This window comes from Aptenodytes forsteri, unplaced genomic scaffold (assembly GCF_000699145.1).
Source record: "Aptenodytes forsteri isolate BGI_AS27 unplaced genomic scaffold, ASM69914v1 Scaffold96, whole genome shotgun sequence".
In the NCBI taxonomy this organism is placed as follows: Eukaryota; Metazoa; Chordata; class Aves; order Sphenisciformes; family Spheniscidae; genus Aptenodytes; species Aptenodytes forsteri.
The window spans coordinates 1428243-1448706 of record NW_008795029.1 but is presented as its reverse complement, the minus strand read 5'-3'; the positions used below and the strand labels follow the sequence as shown (position 1 = coordinate 1448706).

The 20464-nt window shown below is 41.4% G+C and overlaps 1 protein-coding gene across 2 annotated transcripts in view; it reads right to left on the bottom strand.

The window, feature by feature from the left end:
• COL4A2 (collagen type IV alpha 2 chain) overlaps positions 1-20464 on the bottom strand; it is a 154810-nt gene that overhangs the window by 106014 nt on the left and 28332 nt on the right. For both annotated transcript variants that reach the window (XM_009276054.1, XM_009276055.1), the window contains exon 3: positions 5125-5205. In XM_009276054.1, coding sequence (XP_009274329.1) covers positions 5125-5205 — 81 coding nt within the window. The remainder of the gene's footprint in view (positions 1-5124; positions 5206-20464) is intronic.

Sequence of the window (20464 nt, the reverse complement as noted above, 5' to 3'; positions counted from 1 at the left end):
ACACACAGTTACAGCAGCTTCAAAAAAAGATTAGACAAATTCAGGGAGAAACACAGACACTGAAGGACCATATAAATAGGGTGATCTTGGGTACAAGGGAAATGGCCTGCAGAAAGTTGCCAGACTGCTGTGCTCCCCGTAAATAGCATCTCCTACTGCCACTGTTGGGGACAGAGTAGTGGGCTAGATGAATTACTGGTCTAATTTGAGAAGACACTTCTTATGCTCTTATTTTGTAAGAATAGAGTAAAAGATCAGATTTCATCAGATACATCAGCTTACGCTCACCAAGAGTTACAAAGGAGCTACTGCCATTATACCAACTTAGAAGCCAGTTAATTGTGATGCTCAAGAAATACACTAATATTAAATAAAATGATTGTATTGGATTTAAACATTTCCCTAAGATATAAGAATGGAATTGACTTTAGAATATTTAAGTGTTGTATTTTGTTGATTTTTTAATTATGGAGAAAAACATCTGCTAGATCTAATCCATGTGTTAAGATTTAAACTTGTATGGCAATATGCATGTAAGTAAAGATCAAACACTAGATTTCACAACTGTATAGCACCCAAAAGCGGACAGGATTGATTATAGGTGAAGTAGTAATAGCTTACCCTTGGCCATTGCATTAGTGAAAACAATATAACAGGTATCTGTAAAGGAGTTGCAGTGAATTCTCATGTCAGCCTTGGTTAAAAAGGTGTGTTTAGGCACTCCCAAAAAGTGGCCTTTATAGGGGGACATGAAGCTGTCTTTTTATTTCACAGTTGCCATTATTCCAGCCTCTTGCAAAAACAATGGCTAAATGGCTCGAGTGCTGTTAGATGCTTGACTCAGACAGAAAGTACAAAGTGAGATTTCAATAGAGTGCATTTTCTCACTCTATAGAAAGATCAAAAAGATTTCTACTCACTTCCACCTTCTACAAAGCCTTCTAGGTTGATTATGAAATGAGGTTGATTATGAACTTCAATAAGTCAAACAGTTGGCCATTGTACTGAAAGGAGTTATCATTTCCTACATAAGTGCGTTAATGTTTAACAAATTTTAAAGGTGCATATGTTGTACTCTGCCCAATATATGGTTTGCAAAGAACTATAAATCTCAAAATTTTAGGAATTGCAATAAAAATCTAGAGGAAAAAGAAAGAAACCAGAAGTTTTTCATTTGGGTTTTTTTCCCTTTAGTCCAGGGTTTCCATTTAATTCAAAACAGTATTTCAACACTGTATCAGTGCTTCCCTTTTCTCCTTTCCCTCTTTCCCAGGCACCTGGGTACTCCTTAAAGTATTTTCTCCACATGTAGCTTAGGGAGACGATGAGTCTGTTGTCTTAGAAGAACAACTTAGGAGAAGTTGTCTTAGGAGAAAATGAGAAGATGAGTCTGTCTCATCTTAGGGAGAAGATGAGTCTTTCCTCTCCCTTTTCACCCTGTGCCCTCCATTGAGGCTTATATCGTGGTTTCTTTTTGTGTGGATTTGGACACTCCCGCAGGAGCTTCAATTCTTGCTGGAACTCAGCTGAGCTTTTTGCTAGCTGTGAGAAGGGGACATGAGGGTGAGGCTGGTCCCCAAGCTTGGCTCCTGCAGCCCCAGCTCCAACCACCTGATTAGTTGTGAAGTACGGTTAGATAAGACTGCATAGTTGTATCCAGCTAACAGTATATACGCACCTAGGTGTAAAGTAAAATAACTAGGCTGCAGCAAAGGAGAACAAAGACTAGAGTGTCATTAGACATTAGAAAAAACTCGGCTTATGGAAGAAGTTCCCTTTACTATTTTTCTTCTGAAGGTGTGAACTCAAAAGCGAGACAGGAGGTGGGAACTTCAAGGGGATCGTGTGTGGCCCAAGAAAGACTTTTCTTTAGAGAAACTTCTCTGAGCAACTGCTCGGCATTTGCTGTGAATTGCAAACGTGGTTATCAGCAATGTCCTGTGATTCTCTGAACATTTGAATTAGACCTGTTTTCCTCCTGCGGATGAGGCAGAAAGTGCCTTTCGCAGGTGTCCTCACATTCCCGTGAGCAGCTCTGATGAGAGGCGGAAGGTTGCAGGTTAGCTGCTGCCTTTGCCTTGCTGCAGCAGCTCCCCCACTGCCACAATGGGCAGATGAAGCTTCTGCTGTTTCATTTTCCTGTCCCCACTGGATTTCAGCGAGCTGTGTCTGAGTCCAGGGAAAGTTGCAGGGCCGAGCCCAGCCAAAAAAGAGTGGAGGGAAAACTAAAAACACATACCTCTTTCCGGCAGGCCTGCTAGGTGCATGCACTAATTTGTGCTAGGTGGCCTTTTGTCCCTAGAAACTGCCTGTATGAAACACGATTCAATTTTCCTGTGCCTTCGTGCCTAACCTTATCAATCCCGAACCAAAAGCAGGGTAGACAGAAGCACAGGGCTCCCAGCTGTCCTGCATCTGGAGACCTAGCACAAATCACCAAAGCCTGGCTGAATCCTCATACATTGAGACAGACAGTGCCTCTCTGCGTCTAGCACAGAGCCCCCAGAAGATATCAGAGGGCATATTTTGTGAAAAACACTTTTTTAAAAACAAAAACCATTGGATTAAGTCAACAAATAAAGAGAAGCATCTTTATTTAAATGCTGTACCTTAAGACTGTAACTGAAGTAATGGAAGAAAATGAAGAAGGACATATAAATAAAAAGTAGGCATTTTTTCAGATCTTTTCTACTTTCATACTTTGCAACTGTATTTACCACTCCAATGAATTTACTTCATTCAACAGCTTCTGATATGCATTCAGTAGCAGCAATCCAAAGAAAGTGCTTTTTTTTTGCCTGGTTTTGAGAGACCTGTCACTAACAGAAGGTGACTTTTCAGGGGATGGTAGGGCAGACAGCTGGCTGCAGACCCTCGCAGCACTGTTCCCACCTGAGTTCCAGATGCCCTGCAAGTGACAGCTCTGTTGCACCCGAGATGGAGAATCATTGCAGAAGCAGGCTCTGACAGACTGCTTCAGGCACTCTTACAAGTGCAAACACGCAATATGTCTATTGTGCATGTAATGAGTCACCTCAAACAGAAAACGTGTGTCGTGCCAGATTATACAGAGGTTTTGTGAAAATAAATATTCCCATTGAGGATTAGCATGAGACCAGAAGCTATGCCAAATTTGACTAGTCTCTAAAGGCCAATCTTGTTCCTTAAACCAGATGTTTAACAGAGGTTGTGACATCTGAAGAGACCAGCAGACACAAAATAGATGCAGCGTATGCTGACTCAGAATGAGGTATAACATTTTAGAGTGTTAAAATATAATCTTTGAGGTGTTATAAAATCATTTAAATCACTTTCCCCAATACTCCTTCACATCTTGCACAATTAACCACAGTAGCAAAATATAATTTACATTTTGTAACATCCTCCTTTTCTCTTTTTTGGTGTCTATTTAAAGGGAGGCCAGTGTGATTAGTTACTGGGGTTACTTACTTCCCTGAGATAAATCAAAGAGTGAGAGTGGCAAGCGAGTACATAAAATCTGCCCTTATCTCCCCATCTAGATACTAAGCAACTCACAGGGAGCTTCTCATCAGTGGCACCTGACTGATTCTTTACTTTTAATTACCATTTAACATTTAACTGGTATGTTACCATGCATGCACCAATGTTACCATTGGTTAAATTACCATTTAACATTTTCAGCTTTTCTAACCTATGCAACTAATTTTGTTTAGCTACCTCTTCTCTCTTGCAGACTTGGCAACTTGAAATTAAGGGTTATTCAGTCAATAAGGAACATGAAAAATATTTCAGTCACAAAAGTTGGTAGTTTTTTGACAGATCCCTATTTTCACGAACTGTAGTGGAGAACAAGTACATCCATGCTTTGCTTTCAGAACCAAAAAAAAATGACACTGAAAAAAGACATAGTGATATCATACTTGAAGCTGTTTCATACGGCATCAGTTTTTGCCTTTCAGTGCCCTTAGAGGGAAGTGGCAGGAGGCACTCGCCAAACTTCATGTGCTGGATGATGAGGGTAAGGCAGTAACAACTGGAGGGAGCCCCACCAGAAGCTGTGTCTCGGGGGAGGGCTTGTTTGTCCTTAGCTCCATCAGTTTGCCATCAGGTTATTGTAATGGAAAGCAGACTGCGAGCAGATCATGGTCAGGGGATGGTAGTATAACCATTACAGTCCTCATGGCATGGTAACCTCAGGATCATCTGACTTCTACAGAGACATAGGGACTTCTGCCATAAACAAGAGTGTTCCTCGCCTCCCACCTACACTGTGACTTTCCTACCACCTCTTCCTCCGCTCAGACATGGAGTCAAGCTTGAGGAATGCAATGGGAACAGGAACTGACGCCTGCTGCGTGGAGAGAATGCAGAGAACTAAAAAATCTTATGAGGTTTGTGATAGCAGAAAGAGCATATGACCTGCCGCATCTCTTGCCTGACTTATTCTTAGAGATGGGTGGATGGAAAAGGCTGAGTCACCATCTCAGCTGCAGAAGACCAAGCTGTGCAGAAGGAGCCTGCCAGCCAGGGCTCCAAGCCATACAGGATAGGAACTGCCCTATTTCTTGGAGCTCTTTGCGGCAGGTGGCTAATCCCCTCCACCCCATCTCCCTTCCTCTGCTTCATTCTGCACTACTCCCCAAAACAAAGAACAGACTATCAGCAACAGCCCAACGCCCGAAGTCCCAAGCGGTTCCCCTCAGCAGGGATTTCAGGTTTAGCAGGCCTGGATCCCTTCTGCTTTAATGGAAATCACATGTGTGAGGTATCTTTTCATCAGATGCCATTTTGTTAGAAAGACTTCAAGAACATTACTGAGTGATTTTGTCCATATTCATTTAGGACTGTCACACAATCCAGCGATGCTCTAGCACATAGCGTCCCTAAAATTCTGATCTGATCAGCTTGTCATGGCCATCAGGTCCCTTGGCCCTGCTCTTTGAGAGAAGAACCTGCTATATCTCATAACAAAGTATTTCTTCAAATCTAGAAGCTCTTGAGGAAGTAAGATGAAACAATAACTTTTTCCTGAAAAAGAATAATTGTTTGAATACCCTTAGCACTCTGATGCAAGTCCACCTACAGCAAACAGCATTGAACTGGTACCATCGAGAACGTTTTACAGGAAAAAATGTTACTTACACGGCTTCCTTTTTCAGGGAAACACTGGCATCCTCCACTGCAGTCTCTTCCTCCACATGGTCCCGTGTAAGTCTTTCCACCCTGCGAACAAGAACACACATAAAATGAATTGTTAAAAGGTATCAGCTACAATACCTGGCACAGCACAATAAGCTTTGATTAGCAGACTCGCTGGGAACTTGCCCAAGCAAAGACCAGGATCAGATCTATGACTTCCAGTTGAAACCTCTTTAATCTGTGCTTAGAAACAGCCGTGAGTGGCTTTCCAGTTCTTGGAGATCAGCATCGAGAAATATAATGTTACTCTATTAATTTCCCTCCACATTTTCAAAACATTGCAGCTCTGTGCTGAGCAGTATCTCACACATCTGTTAGACACATGCAACAGATATCGTATCACAGAAGCGCAGCTGCTTGGATTCTTCAGGGACATGGACTAAGTCCTAGGTCACAATGCAGCACATCCTTCTATGCGTGCTCTAAATAGTTGCTATATTTTAAAATATTTATGGGTGGACATAAAGGAAGACGTAGGTATCATTCAAAATCATAAGCGAAACTCCTGCCCTTTCCTCTTCAATGGCTGCCTATTCTGGAGGCACCTAAAACTTGCTAGCAACCAACTACTGTGACCTAGAAGTCAGACCTAGATTAAGTAGATAGCTGCAGTTAAATCTCTCCTGCCTGTCCAGAACCACCTTGGCCTGGGCTGCAAATATATGGATCACAAAATATGCACCACTCCATGCAAATCCTTGGATGGACTTCAACAGGCAGGCCAGCTCAGATTACACCTAGCACACACTGCCTGCACGAAATGCAGCAGCCACGGTCACTCTTGTTCAGAAACCTGAACAGCAGAGAAGCTGTGCATGCTGTGGTGTACTTTTATAACTGTAACTTAATAATTAGGAATATTGTGAAGACCAGCCTGCAGCCCACCTAAGCCCAGGGTTTTGAACCCCTGAAAGTGCCCCAGCAGCCTAGTAAGTAATCTGGGAAAGGAGGAAGGGATTTCCTGTCGCTATTTCTGAACCCGGTTTGCCCCACAGTGAATAATTAATAGAGCCAGAAGAAAAAGAGAGAAGGACTGAAGTCTAGTGGCTACAGGAAGGACGTCTTGGAGCCACAGCCCCTCATTCAGGGTGGCTGCTAATTTTCACATGCACCGCTCCTTAGATAAAACCTCAAGGCACCCCAGCTGTAGGGTACAGAGTCAGGCTCCATGTCACTTGCTCCCCTCCCGGCTGGAAGAACCCTGAGTCCTTCGTTGCACTGTGGCAGGGACAAATGGTCCCTTCACCCTTCCTGCCTCCTTCATAGCTTGAGCACGTCATCTCTTGGAAGGGGGATGGCATGGGTATAAACAAGCCTCCAAAACAAGATGGGTGCTCTGAACTGCTATGCTGTTGGTTAAAAAGGCAGTGATGCTGCTGTTCCTGCCTCAAGCCCTGCCTCAAGGAGCTAAAACACAGAGAGGGACCAACACTGCCATGCTTCGCATTTTTCATGTAGCTCTAAGCAATCCCCTACTCAACACCTGGCATTGTTGGGTCACATTTCTCAGGTATCCACTCCTGCCGTTACACTACTGAGAACCTGAAAACGCAGCTCCAGGCTTTGGATTCCTCCTTGGGAGCCAAATGAATAAAAGGTATGGAGCCGGTACCAGGCATTGCCTAAGTCCTCCTTTGGTCACATTCGTACAACAGGTTCTCAATCTTATGGCAAGCAGTAACACAAAGTTCCCAAAACAAATTCTTATGCTTCTCATGAGAGGGTTCATGTCTGTATTGTAACTGTTTTTATATATTAAAATACTTTTGTTTCAGCTATTTAATTCTCACATTTAATGAAACAAGTAGGCTTTTCATACTAAAAAACCAGGTCCACAGAACTGAAACCATGCCCCGAGCTATTTAAAGGTTAGGTGTTTGATTCAGGAAATTATTTCATGGACGTAACAGTGCTCTACGTCATGTTATGAACTCTGATTTATGTTTGGGCTATTGTTTAGAGGAAATAATAAGCCAAGACAGTTTTATAAACTCCAGCAGCTTGCTCAGGTTGGTCCATCTTTTAGTCAAATGTTTGGATGGTCACAAACTCACTATTTCCGTGTTTTTTTCTTACTAAGCTATTTGCAGATGAAATGTGCATCTCTGGCTCAGTATTCTTCATTTCACAAAGTCTCCCCCTCAACCACTTTTTGGAAATTAAGAATAGTTCTATTCATTTTTATGGATGCCATGCAGATGTATGGCCTGTGTGAACATATTCCTCTGCAGGATGCAGGTCTTCATTAAGGAGCAGTGTACTAAGTAATGCAGCCATCAATAAGAATCAACTCTGAAATTTAAGAAAGCTGTTTTGGTTGGAGCTGTAAATAACAGTATATCCCAGCCTAACAGTGACAGACTGACAGATACAGTAATTTTATCATGTGAGTTTTCAATTATGCCTACTGAAAAAACAACAAGGAGAACAATAAGTTGATTTCTTTCTTAATTAGCAGAGTGACTCTAAATTTGGTAAACTGTTGCTAAGGAGAAAATAGAGTATGAATCAGAACTATGGCAAGATTTTTGTGCACTTGTAAAAAAAAAAAAAAGGCTGCTAGTACTTATTTCGACTGGAAGAAGTTCAAGGTCTATTGTTTGTGTACTATCCACCATCCAGCATTTTAATTTGCATGCTGTAACAATACCAGCAGTTAATGTGGGGACACAATTGTTTTCTTCCACAATTTTAGGAAGCTTTTTTTTTTTAATTTTCTCATTTTATGTCCTTTTATGCACATAGATTCTTCAGATAATGAAGAGAAAAATCAGGAAGACTTCTCCAAAGGTAGGGAACGTAATGGGAAAACATTTGAGACCAGCATTAATATATCTCTTCTGGATTATACTTGGGCTCTGGTTATTGCCTAATTTCCACTTCACTTTTTGACTGCTAGTGGGATGACTCTGGGAGCTTTTAGTCACATGTAACATTTTCTACTTTATTATCTATGAATGTTTATAATTTCTTGAAGGCAGATCATTGCAGTGTCGTTTAATCTGACATTACTGGGAAGTTACATTGTAAAACATTATAGTTTAAAAGTTCTTTAATGCTGAAAAATAAATCTGTTAAGGATCCCTGTAAAACTTTGTCAAAAACAATTATACACATGGGCACACAGCTGAGATGAAGGGAAATCAAACGGACATGTATCAGTCAATAATTAAAATGCAAAAAGCCCAGTTTAAAATTTAGCTATAGGCAATGTAGTTTTAAAGTACCACAAGTATTTACTTCCTGAGGAAAACAGATTTCTGGGAACATAACACCAATGGTGACAACCCAATGTAGTTGTTTTGATCTGAGACAGATGCCTGGAATACCTTTTTGGTCAGTGGGGAGAACAGTCAGGCTTTCGACACAATTCACCCCATCCTGATACTGGCATCTAAACTGATCAACTGCATCTCTCCCAGAAAGCGCCTACTGCTTTCTCTTAACCGTAAAGGTGAGAGGAGGTGACTAGCTTACATGCAGACATCCACCCCCTCTAGAAGTCTAAGGACAGGGAGATGAATCTCCTGATTTGCTCAATATGCAGTTAAGTGGTGAAAAGTGTGTTTGCAGCAGAATGGTGTTCTAGGATTTGTGCAACCAAGCTGCAAGACTGGCAATAGCTGCCAATTCTGAAGCTGCTTGCTGAGAAAACCTTCAATTCCAGGTCTTGCTCATGTTTTGGGTGATCCCAAATTCCACTCTAAAAAGTCCAGTCTAGGCAGAGTCTAGAAATGGGGTTTACATAATCTAATTTAAGATTTCTGCGATATAGGCACAACATCTGGCCTGCTATTATAGACCATCAAGAGAAATCTCATCAGATCTGTTTCAGACATCTGAGATAAATCTCATCCTAGAAGGGTGAGGGGATTAGAAAGGTAGCCTAGGGTAACGAGTTGAGATGTGTCTACAGCGCAGGTGTCCAGTTTCAGGTGAGATGAATACTATGCTAAGTGTCCAAATCTCATCTTCAAAGCTAGCTGTGGCTTCTGATGGGAACACCAAGCACGAGGAAAACTATTTAAGAGCTGCCGTATGGTGCAAACACAAAATGGGTTATACCACTGCACTGGTATGCAAGCCCTCTGTGCATAAGGTGAGGTATTGCTTAATTAGAATTAGGTTGGGGAGTCAAGGCTAAAGTATGATAATTCTGTCCAAAAATATGTAATATAAATGAAATGTAACCAACACGAACCACAGGGTCAGAAGGCAGCCTTTGGAGGCAAGGCCGTCTCATTTAGCCAACTGTAAGGGTAAAATTGCCTAGGTAATAGTGTCAGAAACACCAACTTTTGAGTATAACAAAATTGGGACGGATAAGGAAAAAGTAACTAGGAGTAGGTTGTTTATTTGGGAGGAGTATAGGCAGAGAAAAGGAGGTGCAAGGGTGGTAAAAAGGTGGAAAAGAAAAAAAGAGGAATAGGGTATCCAATTAGGTGAAGAACGAAGACAGTGAGGATATGCTAAGAGCAAGGGCAGGGACCCCTGCGCGCAGCGGTGATGCTGACCTGCAGGCACAAGCCCACTGGGAGCCCCCTTAGGAGAGCCCACAGGTCTCTCCACCAGGCATGTCCCTGAATGACTTGCTGTGGGAGTGTGGAGTAAGAAGGGATAAACTTGTAAGGAAGGATAGGCTTACATCTGAATACCAATTGCAGGAGGAAAGGCAATAGATTTGCAACTCAATAGCCCTTCTGTGCGATTTATAAGATTTCTTTACAGTAAATTTGTATGAATACTAACAATAAGCAATAGAATTGTAATTCAGTGTTTCTTGCAGTGATGTAGTTGTGAATTAATACTGCTAATAACAGTGGTGTGTTACTTAGCCAATTAAAATAATATTAGGTTCTTAGAGATGTGTTCTGTAATCAGCAAACATCGTCAGTTATGCCTGACATCTCCAGTCTAAAGGGGGAGAGTTGGATTTGCGGAGTAAGACCCCTCTACAAAGCTTCCACTTCATCCTGGAGGCACCAAGACATCCTGTCCATCTCCTCGTCTTGCTGGCAGGAGGGCAGTTTTGCTTCTGGTCACACATACAAGTATGGGCCGCCCCAGCCATGCGGGTTCCAGCCGACTTGCTCTGGGACTTGAAAACCAGGCAGAAACTACCACACATGAAGGGCTGGAGACAGATCCCCAGCTCTGTGGGCAAGTGGCACAGATCTGCTTAGGCCCACAGTGTTCAGAGCTAGGCATCTCTAGAGCAGACTTACCTTGCAGAGACCAGGACAGAGCAGTCCAGAACAGATGAATATCTGCAATTCACTCTCTGCCCTCTTTTATTTACCAGCTTAGATATCTCCACAGGGGCCCATATGCGTATGTCTAGCTCACGGAGCCTGTCCTACTGGAAAATGTGGTTACAGCTCCTTTATTTTTAAAATAGAGCTGGAGAAGATGATGGGGTAGAGGAGGACTGAGCAGAGCAGCTTTACTCTGCCCCATTCATTGCACACAATAGCACAGCAGTCAGAACAGTCTCTTAGAAAATGGGAGACCTAATTGCAGTTCTCTGACGGAGAAAATCAAACACACACCTGCCCCTGGGAAAGCTTTAACCAGCAGGCTGCGAACTAGGCTGGAATGGATGGAGGAAGGGAATGAGGAAAGCAATAAATGGAAAGGGAGAAGAGGGACTTTTCCAACTCTCCTTTTAATATCATTGGGTCACTGTGCTGGAATGAATATAAGATTGATGGTTCAAGGAACGTGAACACTACTTAAACACAAGCAAGAAAAAACATGTAAGTGCCATCTATGTTTGTAAAGCTTGTGTATTTGCCTAGTGTAAACACCTTCTCATTTTTATGTATGTGAAATAGCAAGCATAAAATGTGGGTGTCCCAACAAAAAATCTTTTTTCGCTCTCTTGCTTTCTCATAATTTTTTTGTCCCAAAACAATATTACTTACGTTAGTACAACTTCAGCCAACAAAAGACAACTTCTCTTCCGAGAATTCAGAGTTCTGCTTCTGACTTAAATGCAGCTTCTTTCAGCCCAACTTTAAAAAAAACCCAGAAACATATATGCAGTTCTCTTTAAACTTTTCTGCACATTAATGATTTATTTATTACTAATCTTGGCCACGTTTGTGTAATCGTTATCTCTGCGTGCCCATTCAAGTACCTTCACTTCAAGGGTTGGTATTCTGACAAAGAACAAAGGCAACTAGAGGACAGACCTCAAAGTACAGTTCTAAGAGTACAGAAAGACCAGGAAATATAAGCCATTTCCTTACATGCAGCTCAAAAAAAATTACGGAAATTATAATAAAAATATTGCGACCTGGAATCGAAAGACTCTGCACATGGACATTTTCTTTGATAAAGTTTTATAAGTTGAAGTTGTGCATTAACTTCTGCCCTGACAAGCCCCGTTCTGTTCTCTCCATCGATCACAGCGGCCCCTCCGAGCTGGCTAAGTTTCACCAAGAGAGGTTTTAGAAGGTCTGGGAGCTTGCTGAAAAGCTGAACTATGACTGGGGGTGCTGATGTATCGCACGCTTCTGCAGTGTGGCAACCAAGAGCACATTCGGATGGTTCACATGAGACTTCAGCCTGGAAGTCCTGAGGGGATCCCTGGCACACCTGCGAGACAGCCCTCTGTGTCACTGCCAGGGAGACCAGCCTGGCCCACATCCCCAGTATGGACCTCTGTTTCCACGTTTGGCCTTCAGCTGTCAAAACTCATGTTAATTTCAAATTTGGTTTATAAGGCTCTGACTTAGAAACATTCATTTTCTGCTTGCTTCAAAAGAAAGGAGGAAAAAATAAAGTAGGAGTATGACGGGGTACTCCTGCTGTTGATGAACCAGACAGAGGAACTTCATTGGTTTCACAGTTGGATTTGCTCAAAACCAGCATTTTGCTCCTTAAAGAGTCGAAAACATTTGTTGCCTGGATGCCAAACTTATTTCTCTAGAAACATCTATAAACAACCATTCAAAACAAGTATGGAGAACGCTGTCAGCGAGGGAGGCCTGGATTGTCCAGCATCAGGCTTGCTCTGTCCCCAGAGTTACAATGCCAAAGAAGGAACCAGCCATCTGAAACCGCCTGCTTGCAATCTGGTAGCTAGTAGCGCGCCAGACAGTAAGACTGCTGTGAAGACCTTAATTGGCGAGGGAAAGGGAGAGATAAATTGGCACATTCAGAGAGGAAGGAAAAGATGTGGGTGTGGATCCTCTCTCCAACTGTTCTGAGAATTATTTCGCTAAGAAATAATTCTTTCCTTCATATTTGAATGCGAGCCAGAACCTTTTCTAGACTGGATGTATGGCAACTGGAATAATTTAGTGTGTGACCTCAGCATCATATGACTGTTTACACTTCCGACCAAAAGTAGGGGCAGCCATGTATTTACACATCCTTCAATGAGAAAAAACCTGGAGGAGGAAACTGGTCCCAGGAGGAACACAAAGAGACTTACCACCAGCCAGACAAAGAAAAAGCTGGTCTCTCAACAGCTGCCTAATGCAGTCTTCCCAATGCAATGAGAACAGCAATGCTTGTGGCAATCAATTATGAAACATCGACTGATGCAGAGTTTCAGATGCCACCTTCCTCATGATGGAGTGGATAGAGAAAACTGGGAGGCATATCGCCAAGCAAGCAAGCAGCTTGCTTCGGTTCTGAGTCCTGACAGGCATGGGAACGTCAACAGAGGAGGAATATCCAAAACCAGCACTGCTCCCAGGGACTGGGATGCCTGTGCTCAATGTTTGGGGTGAGGGATGGAAAGGCAAGAGAATACAAAGTCGCTGATGCTGAGAAGACCCCAATAGATGGAAACTTGTCTTCTCAAGTGTGTCTCAGCAAGTATGTTGAAGCCAGCAATGGGAAACGTGAATTCTATACCTCTCAGAAGTTAAGCTATAAAAGACTCTCCTCTTATGGGCTGGCTTGTGGCTCTTGATTATATGAACTTTCTGGCATGTGGCCTTGATTTGAATGCTGCATAGTTTCATTTCAAAGTGAAACTTCACAGCTCCACATGTTCCCTTTATTTGAGGTACTATTTACCATCCCCTCTTCAAATTAAAGAGTTCTCTTGTCGCAGTCTCGAGACACTGCCTTGTAACAACTGCAGAACCCAGACATGATACAGTGTGAACCTACTTTTCACATTTTCATAAAAGCATTTCTAATTTTGTGGCTTTCATCCAAACACATATTTACCCAGCAAACCAGCTGGAATCCAGAAGGAGCTGCTGTGATATAGTAGCCATTAAAAAAAAAAAAAAAGTAAGGTCTTTAAGAGGCTCAGTCAGAGAGTAAATCTTAAAAGCTGCCTAAATATGCAGTACAGATATTTGAATTACTGTCCAGGGGTCTTGCCCACTCGCCCAACATGAGGTTGTTTGCAAACAGTACACTTCTGAGCAAGCAGCATATGGCGTGACATAGTTCTCTGTCAAGAAGTCAGTGAATGGAGGTCTCATATTTTACAGGTAATGAAGTTGGATTCAGATGCATTTTGCCTTTTTTTCCCTCACAGAGATGATTACATGTTATCCTAAGAAAGGGACTAGACTATAGGATGGGAAAATCCAGTTAAAACATTTTAAAATGTCAAAAAATAAAAAATAGTCACCACTACAGAAATTATGAGAATCAGAATTTATGACTCCTGCTTATTTTTGAAGAATCTGTAATGTCATGGGAAAGGGAATCCTAAAAAGCAGCCACGGGTCTCTGCATGAATGTGCTCCAGCTCTCAGGAGCTAATGAAGGAGGGTTAAGATACAGAGGGCTTTTCCTAGAACAAAATTGCGTTCAGAGGAGGAAGAACAATGTCCTCTGGCACTTCTCTATTTGAGACAGGTGACTTAGTTGCCTAAAGGAATGACAATTTTTGTCTTAATCATCAGCTAAGGCTTGAACATGCGCTAGCAAGAGAGAGGTGATGCTGCAGGCAAACTAAGCTCTTTGAAGAGTGTGCAGCCATGGTTGAAAATATCTGTTACATCTTACAAAGGGGCAAACGTTACATGGTCATCAACTGACACCTATGGCCCACAGTGATTACAGAAGGACAATAAAAGTGTTGCTCATGAGCACTCCATTTTCAGTTTCACCAACTTAAGAATCAGGTTTGCTTGCAGAAGAAAGCCCCACAGATATAAGTCTAGTAAGAGTTTGAAGCTGGAAATGTATTAATAAAGGTAAGCAAAGGTACATACATTAATTATTACTAGTAGTTAAGGCAAGCCCATTGGCTTCCCTGATTATAATGAGAACTCAGACACCTTGTGAATATGTAGATGCCTAAATTTAGGTGACTTCATATCAATTGACTCTTTGTTCAAATGGGAGTTTTTAGCTAAATCTGAGAGAAAGGTAGAAGATGCAGAAGTAGCTGAAGGAAAATCTGGATTGGTAAATTAAAATTTGTTTTGATATCTTGTTAAACTTGATTCCATCTTTGTAAATGCATGCTTTTAGAGATGAATATTATTTTAGTCTATTACCTTTTCTTATGAGACAACAGACTCTCATCTAGCATCCAACATGGCATTCCTCATCTAAAAGGATGATGGTCTTTAGAGTAAGAGAGCTGGGACATCTTAACACGAGCCCTTATTCCCAACACCCCATCCCTAGAAATTAAGTGTATCTCCACAGGAGCTACCTAGGTGGTTTTAAAAAGTAGTATTGCGGGAGTCAGAAGAAGGGTTTTCTAGTTATCAGTGATGAAGAAAGCACTCTGACTTGGCAAAGTAGACGTAATCACTTGTTAGGGAGTCTGTGATGACAAGCTACGCTGAAAGGCACAGCTTGTTTCTCTTTTAATTTTTATTCTATTATTTTGTTTTATGCAAACCACCGTGCATTTTGTATTTGATCTGCACAAGTGTAAAGGCTTATGCAAGGCACAAGTTAGTGGACAGTGTTACCACCTCATATGTGCAGTTACACTGCACAGTGGATCAAAAATATTTTGCATAAAGGAATGAGGGTAAAGCCACTGTCAGCCCTTAATCTGAATTTGGCTTTTGTCCAGTATCTTATATTACTGGAATAAAATCTCCCTTCCCATCCCTAAGAACAGAAAGGCATTTGTTCACATACTAGTAGCATAATGATGAAACACAGCATCCACTCACTAAAGTAGCAATTTCTATATTTAACTACTTTTAGTTTCCGAAGTCTAGTCATTTTCAGTTCTGGAAAGACATCCAAATAATGATATCATTTGCTTCAAACAATAGAAAGTCTGGATACTATTCTATATATGGAGATTTTTTTTTAGTCTATTTATAAACCACGCCAGTTATTTGACCTGTCTAGTTTACTCACCCACGTAAATTGGCAGACTCGGGAAACTTACTTAAGAACTTATTATTCTTAGTGATTGGTAAACCTTAAAAGTTGCTAAATTATACTTCAGATATGCATCCAGCATTTCTGAAAACTCATCTGCACCTATTATACTAAGAACAAACCAACCTGCCAATGTAGGAAAGGTTTTTGCTTTTGAACCAGCAGCAATGCAATTGCATTAGCCCTGCTTGTGGGGAAGGGACTGATAGAAACCAGCCGTACAGCTGTTTGCATGGCTGTATCGTCTATATTTGTTCAGTGCAGTCCAACGGTGCCAGGGTTTCCCGAAATGTAAGCATAACCACCGAGATTTTATTCCAGTTTTATGTTTTCTGTAATTACTTAAAAATGCTTGATTGTGTATGAACTGCGTTTATAAATTGAATTAGTTAGTTTTCCTCTGAAGAATAGCTGTTTACAGCCGTAACCTGCTGACCTGGTTCTTGTGCGTTCAGGGATCCTGGAAGGGTTTTTTTTTTTTCCCTTGGGAGGGGTGAGGTTGGTGACAGTTTTTAATGGCCTTTTTTAATGCTGTTGTGCCTGCAGAATCAAATATAGCAGAGAAAGAAAGAGAGCTGAGTTTAAGTTCTTCCTGCAGAATTATTTACTAAATTGCAGTTAGAAATATATACCAAGAACTGGAAGTATGGAGCTATCACCGAGAGCATGATTTGAAAAGAATGGATTTGCACAGGTTTATCGGTGATGGCACAGATTGACTGACACTGCTTTTATCATACATGCTGATGGGTAAGTCTAGTCCAGTGTAACACTTACAGCCCTGGCTCAGTTTTCAGAGCTGGCTGTTAGACAAATGACTGCACTGGAAATATTAAATGTGGAAATTTGCTATGCAATATTTCAGAACTGCTTCTCAGGACTGGACTGGTATTTCCTTAAAAGTAAGAAGAATGGATAAGAGATTTGCAAACTGGAGAAAGAACTGCATTTGATGATGGAAGTGTTTACCGCTAACTGCTTGGTCGGATGCAAGACCCACCATTTCCTTTTTATTTCAGTCAAGAAAAAGCCCATGAGAACCAGGTTTCTTACTGACCCATTTCACTTTTCAGTTTAGATTTCAAGACTTAACCTCCTCCCTGAGCCTTCTCCTCTCTGCTCCGAGTTGATCAGTGTTGCCGCTGCTAAAAGCCTTGGGTAAAGCTGATTGTTATAGGGGGTATACCAGATAAAGAAGGTATGTTAAAGGATCTGACATATGAGGACTATATGCAGACCTCTGTGAAAGTTTTGCTATTTGCAATGGGGTCAAGGCAGGTAATCTAAAATACAGAAGGTGTTCAGAAAAAAGATTGATCTCTTCCTTGCGGATATAAAAACTGAGAGTCAACTGTAAGTGATAATCTCCTTTCTCACCCATACACTTTTGATTAGCAAAATGTCTTAATATATTTTCGCATAAGAGAAAAGAAGGGACCTGCAAAAGCTCCTTTTTTAAATTTATTTTGAAAATAAGATGTCCCAATGCGCATAAGAAACACCTGAAAAATTCAAACAGGAGAAGCATTATAATTCCTGCTCATAAAACTTACATGATATATTTCAATTCTGACTTCTACCAAAAAGCTGTTTTAGTTACTTACCTACTCAGGAGACAAAATCTATAGCTCGATATAATGCTTATTTTGTGTATTTGTATCTGTAGATGTCAAAATCTGAAACCTGGAATGGTCAAATTAAGTTCTCCTGGATACTAAAAAATAACAGCCCGTTTTTTCTTTGGATATTTTTTCATCCTGCACACCTGCTTCTACATAAATTTCATGGGAAGGGTGGGAAGGTTTTGGCAGGGGGGAGGTTCAATTTCTTTCAAAATATCCAATTGACTATACAAGAATGTTACCACAGCCATTTCACACCGTGAAACGTTGGCTCAGGAGAAGATAATGTAGAATTTACATTTACCCAGAATAAGAAAAAAGGGCTCATCTTTCCCATATGTACCACTGACTTGTGACTTACAACCTACTTCGGTTCAGTTCAGCAGCTGGGCTGATTTCTGCAATGTTGCAGAACTGAGTTAAACGCACTTTCCCAGAGTTGCACGATGAATCACTGGTTCAGCTTGGTCTAGGACCCAAGACCTTCCTGCCTTCCAGTCCATTTCCCTAACCAACAGACAAACACTGTCTGCATTGCTGCAATAAGCCTTGTGGCTCAGCCTCCACACCAAAAATGCTCTTATCACAGTACAAACAACTAACATACTGAGATTATAAACAACCAAATATCAAGCTTCTTTAAACTGACTTAAGTATGTCACTTGGCTTCTCTTTCACATCCTTTTTCATTATATGCTTGTCTTTTTGCAAATAGATCTACAAAAATCCGGAAATGTTCGTGCTTTGGCAGTAAGCAGTAGAAAACAGACAAGAATAAAGTAAGGAATACACCTATAGTTCACTGTATCAGAAATAAGATGGGCTTGACTCTTAGAAGAGGTAGAACAGACCCTGCAGTGCTCATCAAGCTCAAAGGTCTTAGCAACTGGTAACTGACGCTTTATTCAGAACACGTTTCCTGTATAAGCTGTACACCCCACCTAACTCAGGAAGAATAACTGTGAATTACAAATCTAGCAGAGGCAACCAGCAGACTGGATTTATGCATTCAGCTTTGTCATAAGCAGCTTTCCGTGAAACTCCTCATAGGTGATGTCAGCTCAAAATGCTGATTTTGAGACAATGCCCAAAGCCCAAGAATGGATCTTAGAAATACTTTATCAGCAATGGTGTGGAAATAACCTGGGACTGCAATGTTCATGTTAAAGGGTCACAATATTGGTCCAAAAAAAATCTCCTTGCTTGCCTCCCTGAAACTTCACAGATTATATCTCATGCCTGTGCTTGGAACAGATCTTCAGATTAGAGACCAGTAATGAGACTGTCAATGCCTTGGGCAGGTACCACCTTATTAGAGCAGTGGTCAGGCCTCTCTAAGCTCCAAAACATTAAAACCCAGTGGCTTTTACCTGACATAAGATGCAAGACTCTGCTAAACTCCAAAGCCTGGTAGAGGAAAACAGCTCTCCACATGGAGACTGAGGAATCAGGACTCTAGAGAATCATTACCACAGGTATGGCTCAAACACTGTCAAGACAGTTCTCTAAGGGCCCTTTGCTCTCCCACACAAAGCCACAGCTTCATTTTCAGGCATCAGAAGGTAAGAGAAAAATCACGTATTTGTCTTGTTTTTCTTTTCCCTGATCATGGAAATGTCACTATCTACGCCATATTTTGTGAGCAGGATAGATCTCAAATGCAGTAAGTTTTGGAAGAACTCGGCTACGTTTCCCCTCCTAGCAGAATCCTCTCTCACCATTTACTTTTATAAAAGAGACTCAATGCTTGAACTGTTGAAAGCACAGTAAAATAGCTTCATTGCTGCCTCTTCACTAGATCTTTCCTCCTGTGTTCTTTTTTTCCAGCCTCTAATAAATTATTCCAGTTGATTTTTGAAAGGCAGGCCTTTTTCATGAAAAGGTAACAGTACTGACACGTGCTGGATCAGTAATGAGGTTTCGAGTCCTATCACACTTTGTCAGCAACAGCCGTTGTTCACAGATGGATCTCACTAAGCACGCATTTGAGGGGCTGAGCACTAATTGTTCAGCACCTGCAAGCTGCATAACTAGAACCTCATATCTCCGTCTAATGAGATGAGCAATGGTCCCAAGAAAATTCCCACTCTCTGTTTATATTGCTTAGTTTGTAATCTCTTCCGTTTTCTATCCTGAAAGGTAAGAAGAGGGTTTCCCTAGTCGTCAGATCCTGGAACCTGTTTAAGTGAACTGGAAAGACGCTAAAACAAGTCTTGGAGGTATTTACTCCAAACCTCATCCTCTTTATTTCCTTAGTGTGTACTTACACATTCACAAGTGTAATTCATTTTCCAGCTGTGAGCTGTGAAGTATAATAGTTTTTATTCTGGCTCTTTTTCCTTACTTTTCTGTTTCTTCTGATGAACCGGGTTCCACTCAGGCAACTGCTTCTCAGTAGCAGGAGATCCCGGATCAGCAGCTACCTTTGTTTCCATTTCAATTTTGCTGCTGAAGTACAATCTTTTAGCACAGTTGGACCACTTCTCTACAGCTCCCAGTTTTCATGGCGCCAACTGTTCACACAGTCCATTCAGAATATTTATTCTGCAGTTATTATTTCTGATAACCCAAGCATAATATTCCAATTTCCCCAGACTTTTTTGACTGCTGCCCATTACCTTCCTTATGTATACACGTGCTCTTTCCTTCTCTCTGTACAACACTTAGGTCACCAGATCATTTGGCGAACCTTATAAACTAGATTACAGTCACACTAACATTAACCCTTATTTTGTGGCATTAGTGATTCCTGCTGTCCACTGTTATGCAGAACACTGGCTTTAGTAGCTTAGGAGAGTGCTTCTTCCTACTGGTGTTCCTGTGCTTCTGTATTATACACGAGCCAGATTTTGGAGTCTAGGTCACTACTGATGCAGCTAGGCAAGATACTAAGAATATGGGCATGACAAAAACAATCCTTGAAGACCTTGGTATGGTAATAATAAAGCCCCCTTATGGATTTCCCTTCTCCTATTTACTGAGAAAGAGAAAGGGTATCTATAGTAACAAATTTCCCAGAAATTCTTGTGACTTTCCGGTGCCCTGCTTCTTCTTACCCATCCCCAAAAACTAACTCCCAGCGCAAATAGGGAGTAGGTCTGAATTCAGTTGTCCCACTAAATCCAACTGTATTCCTTAATCATAGAATCATAGAATCATAGAATCATTAAGGTTGGAAAAGACCTCTAAGATCATCGAATCCAACCGTCAACCCAACCCCACCATGCCCACTAAACCATGTCCCTAAGCGCCTCATCTACACGTCTTTTAAATACCTCCAGCGATGGGGACTCCACCACTTCCCTGGGCAGCCTCTTCCAATGTTT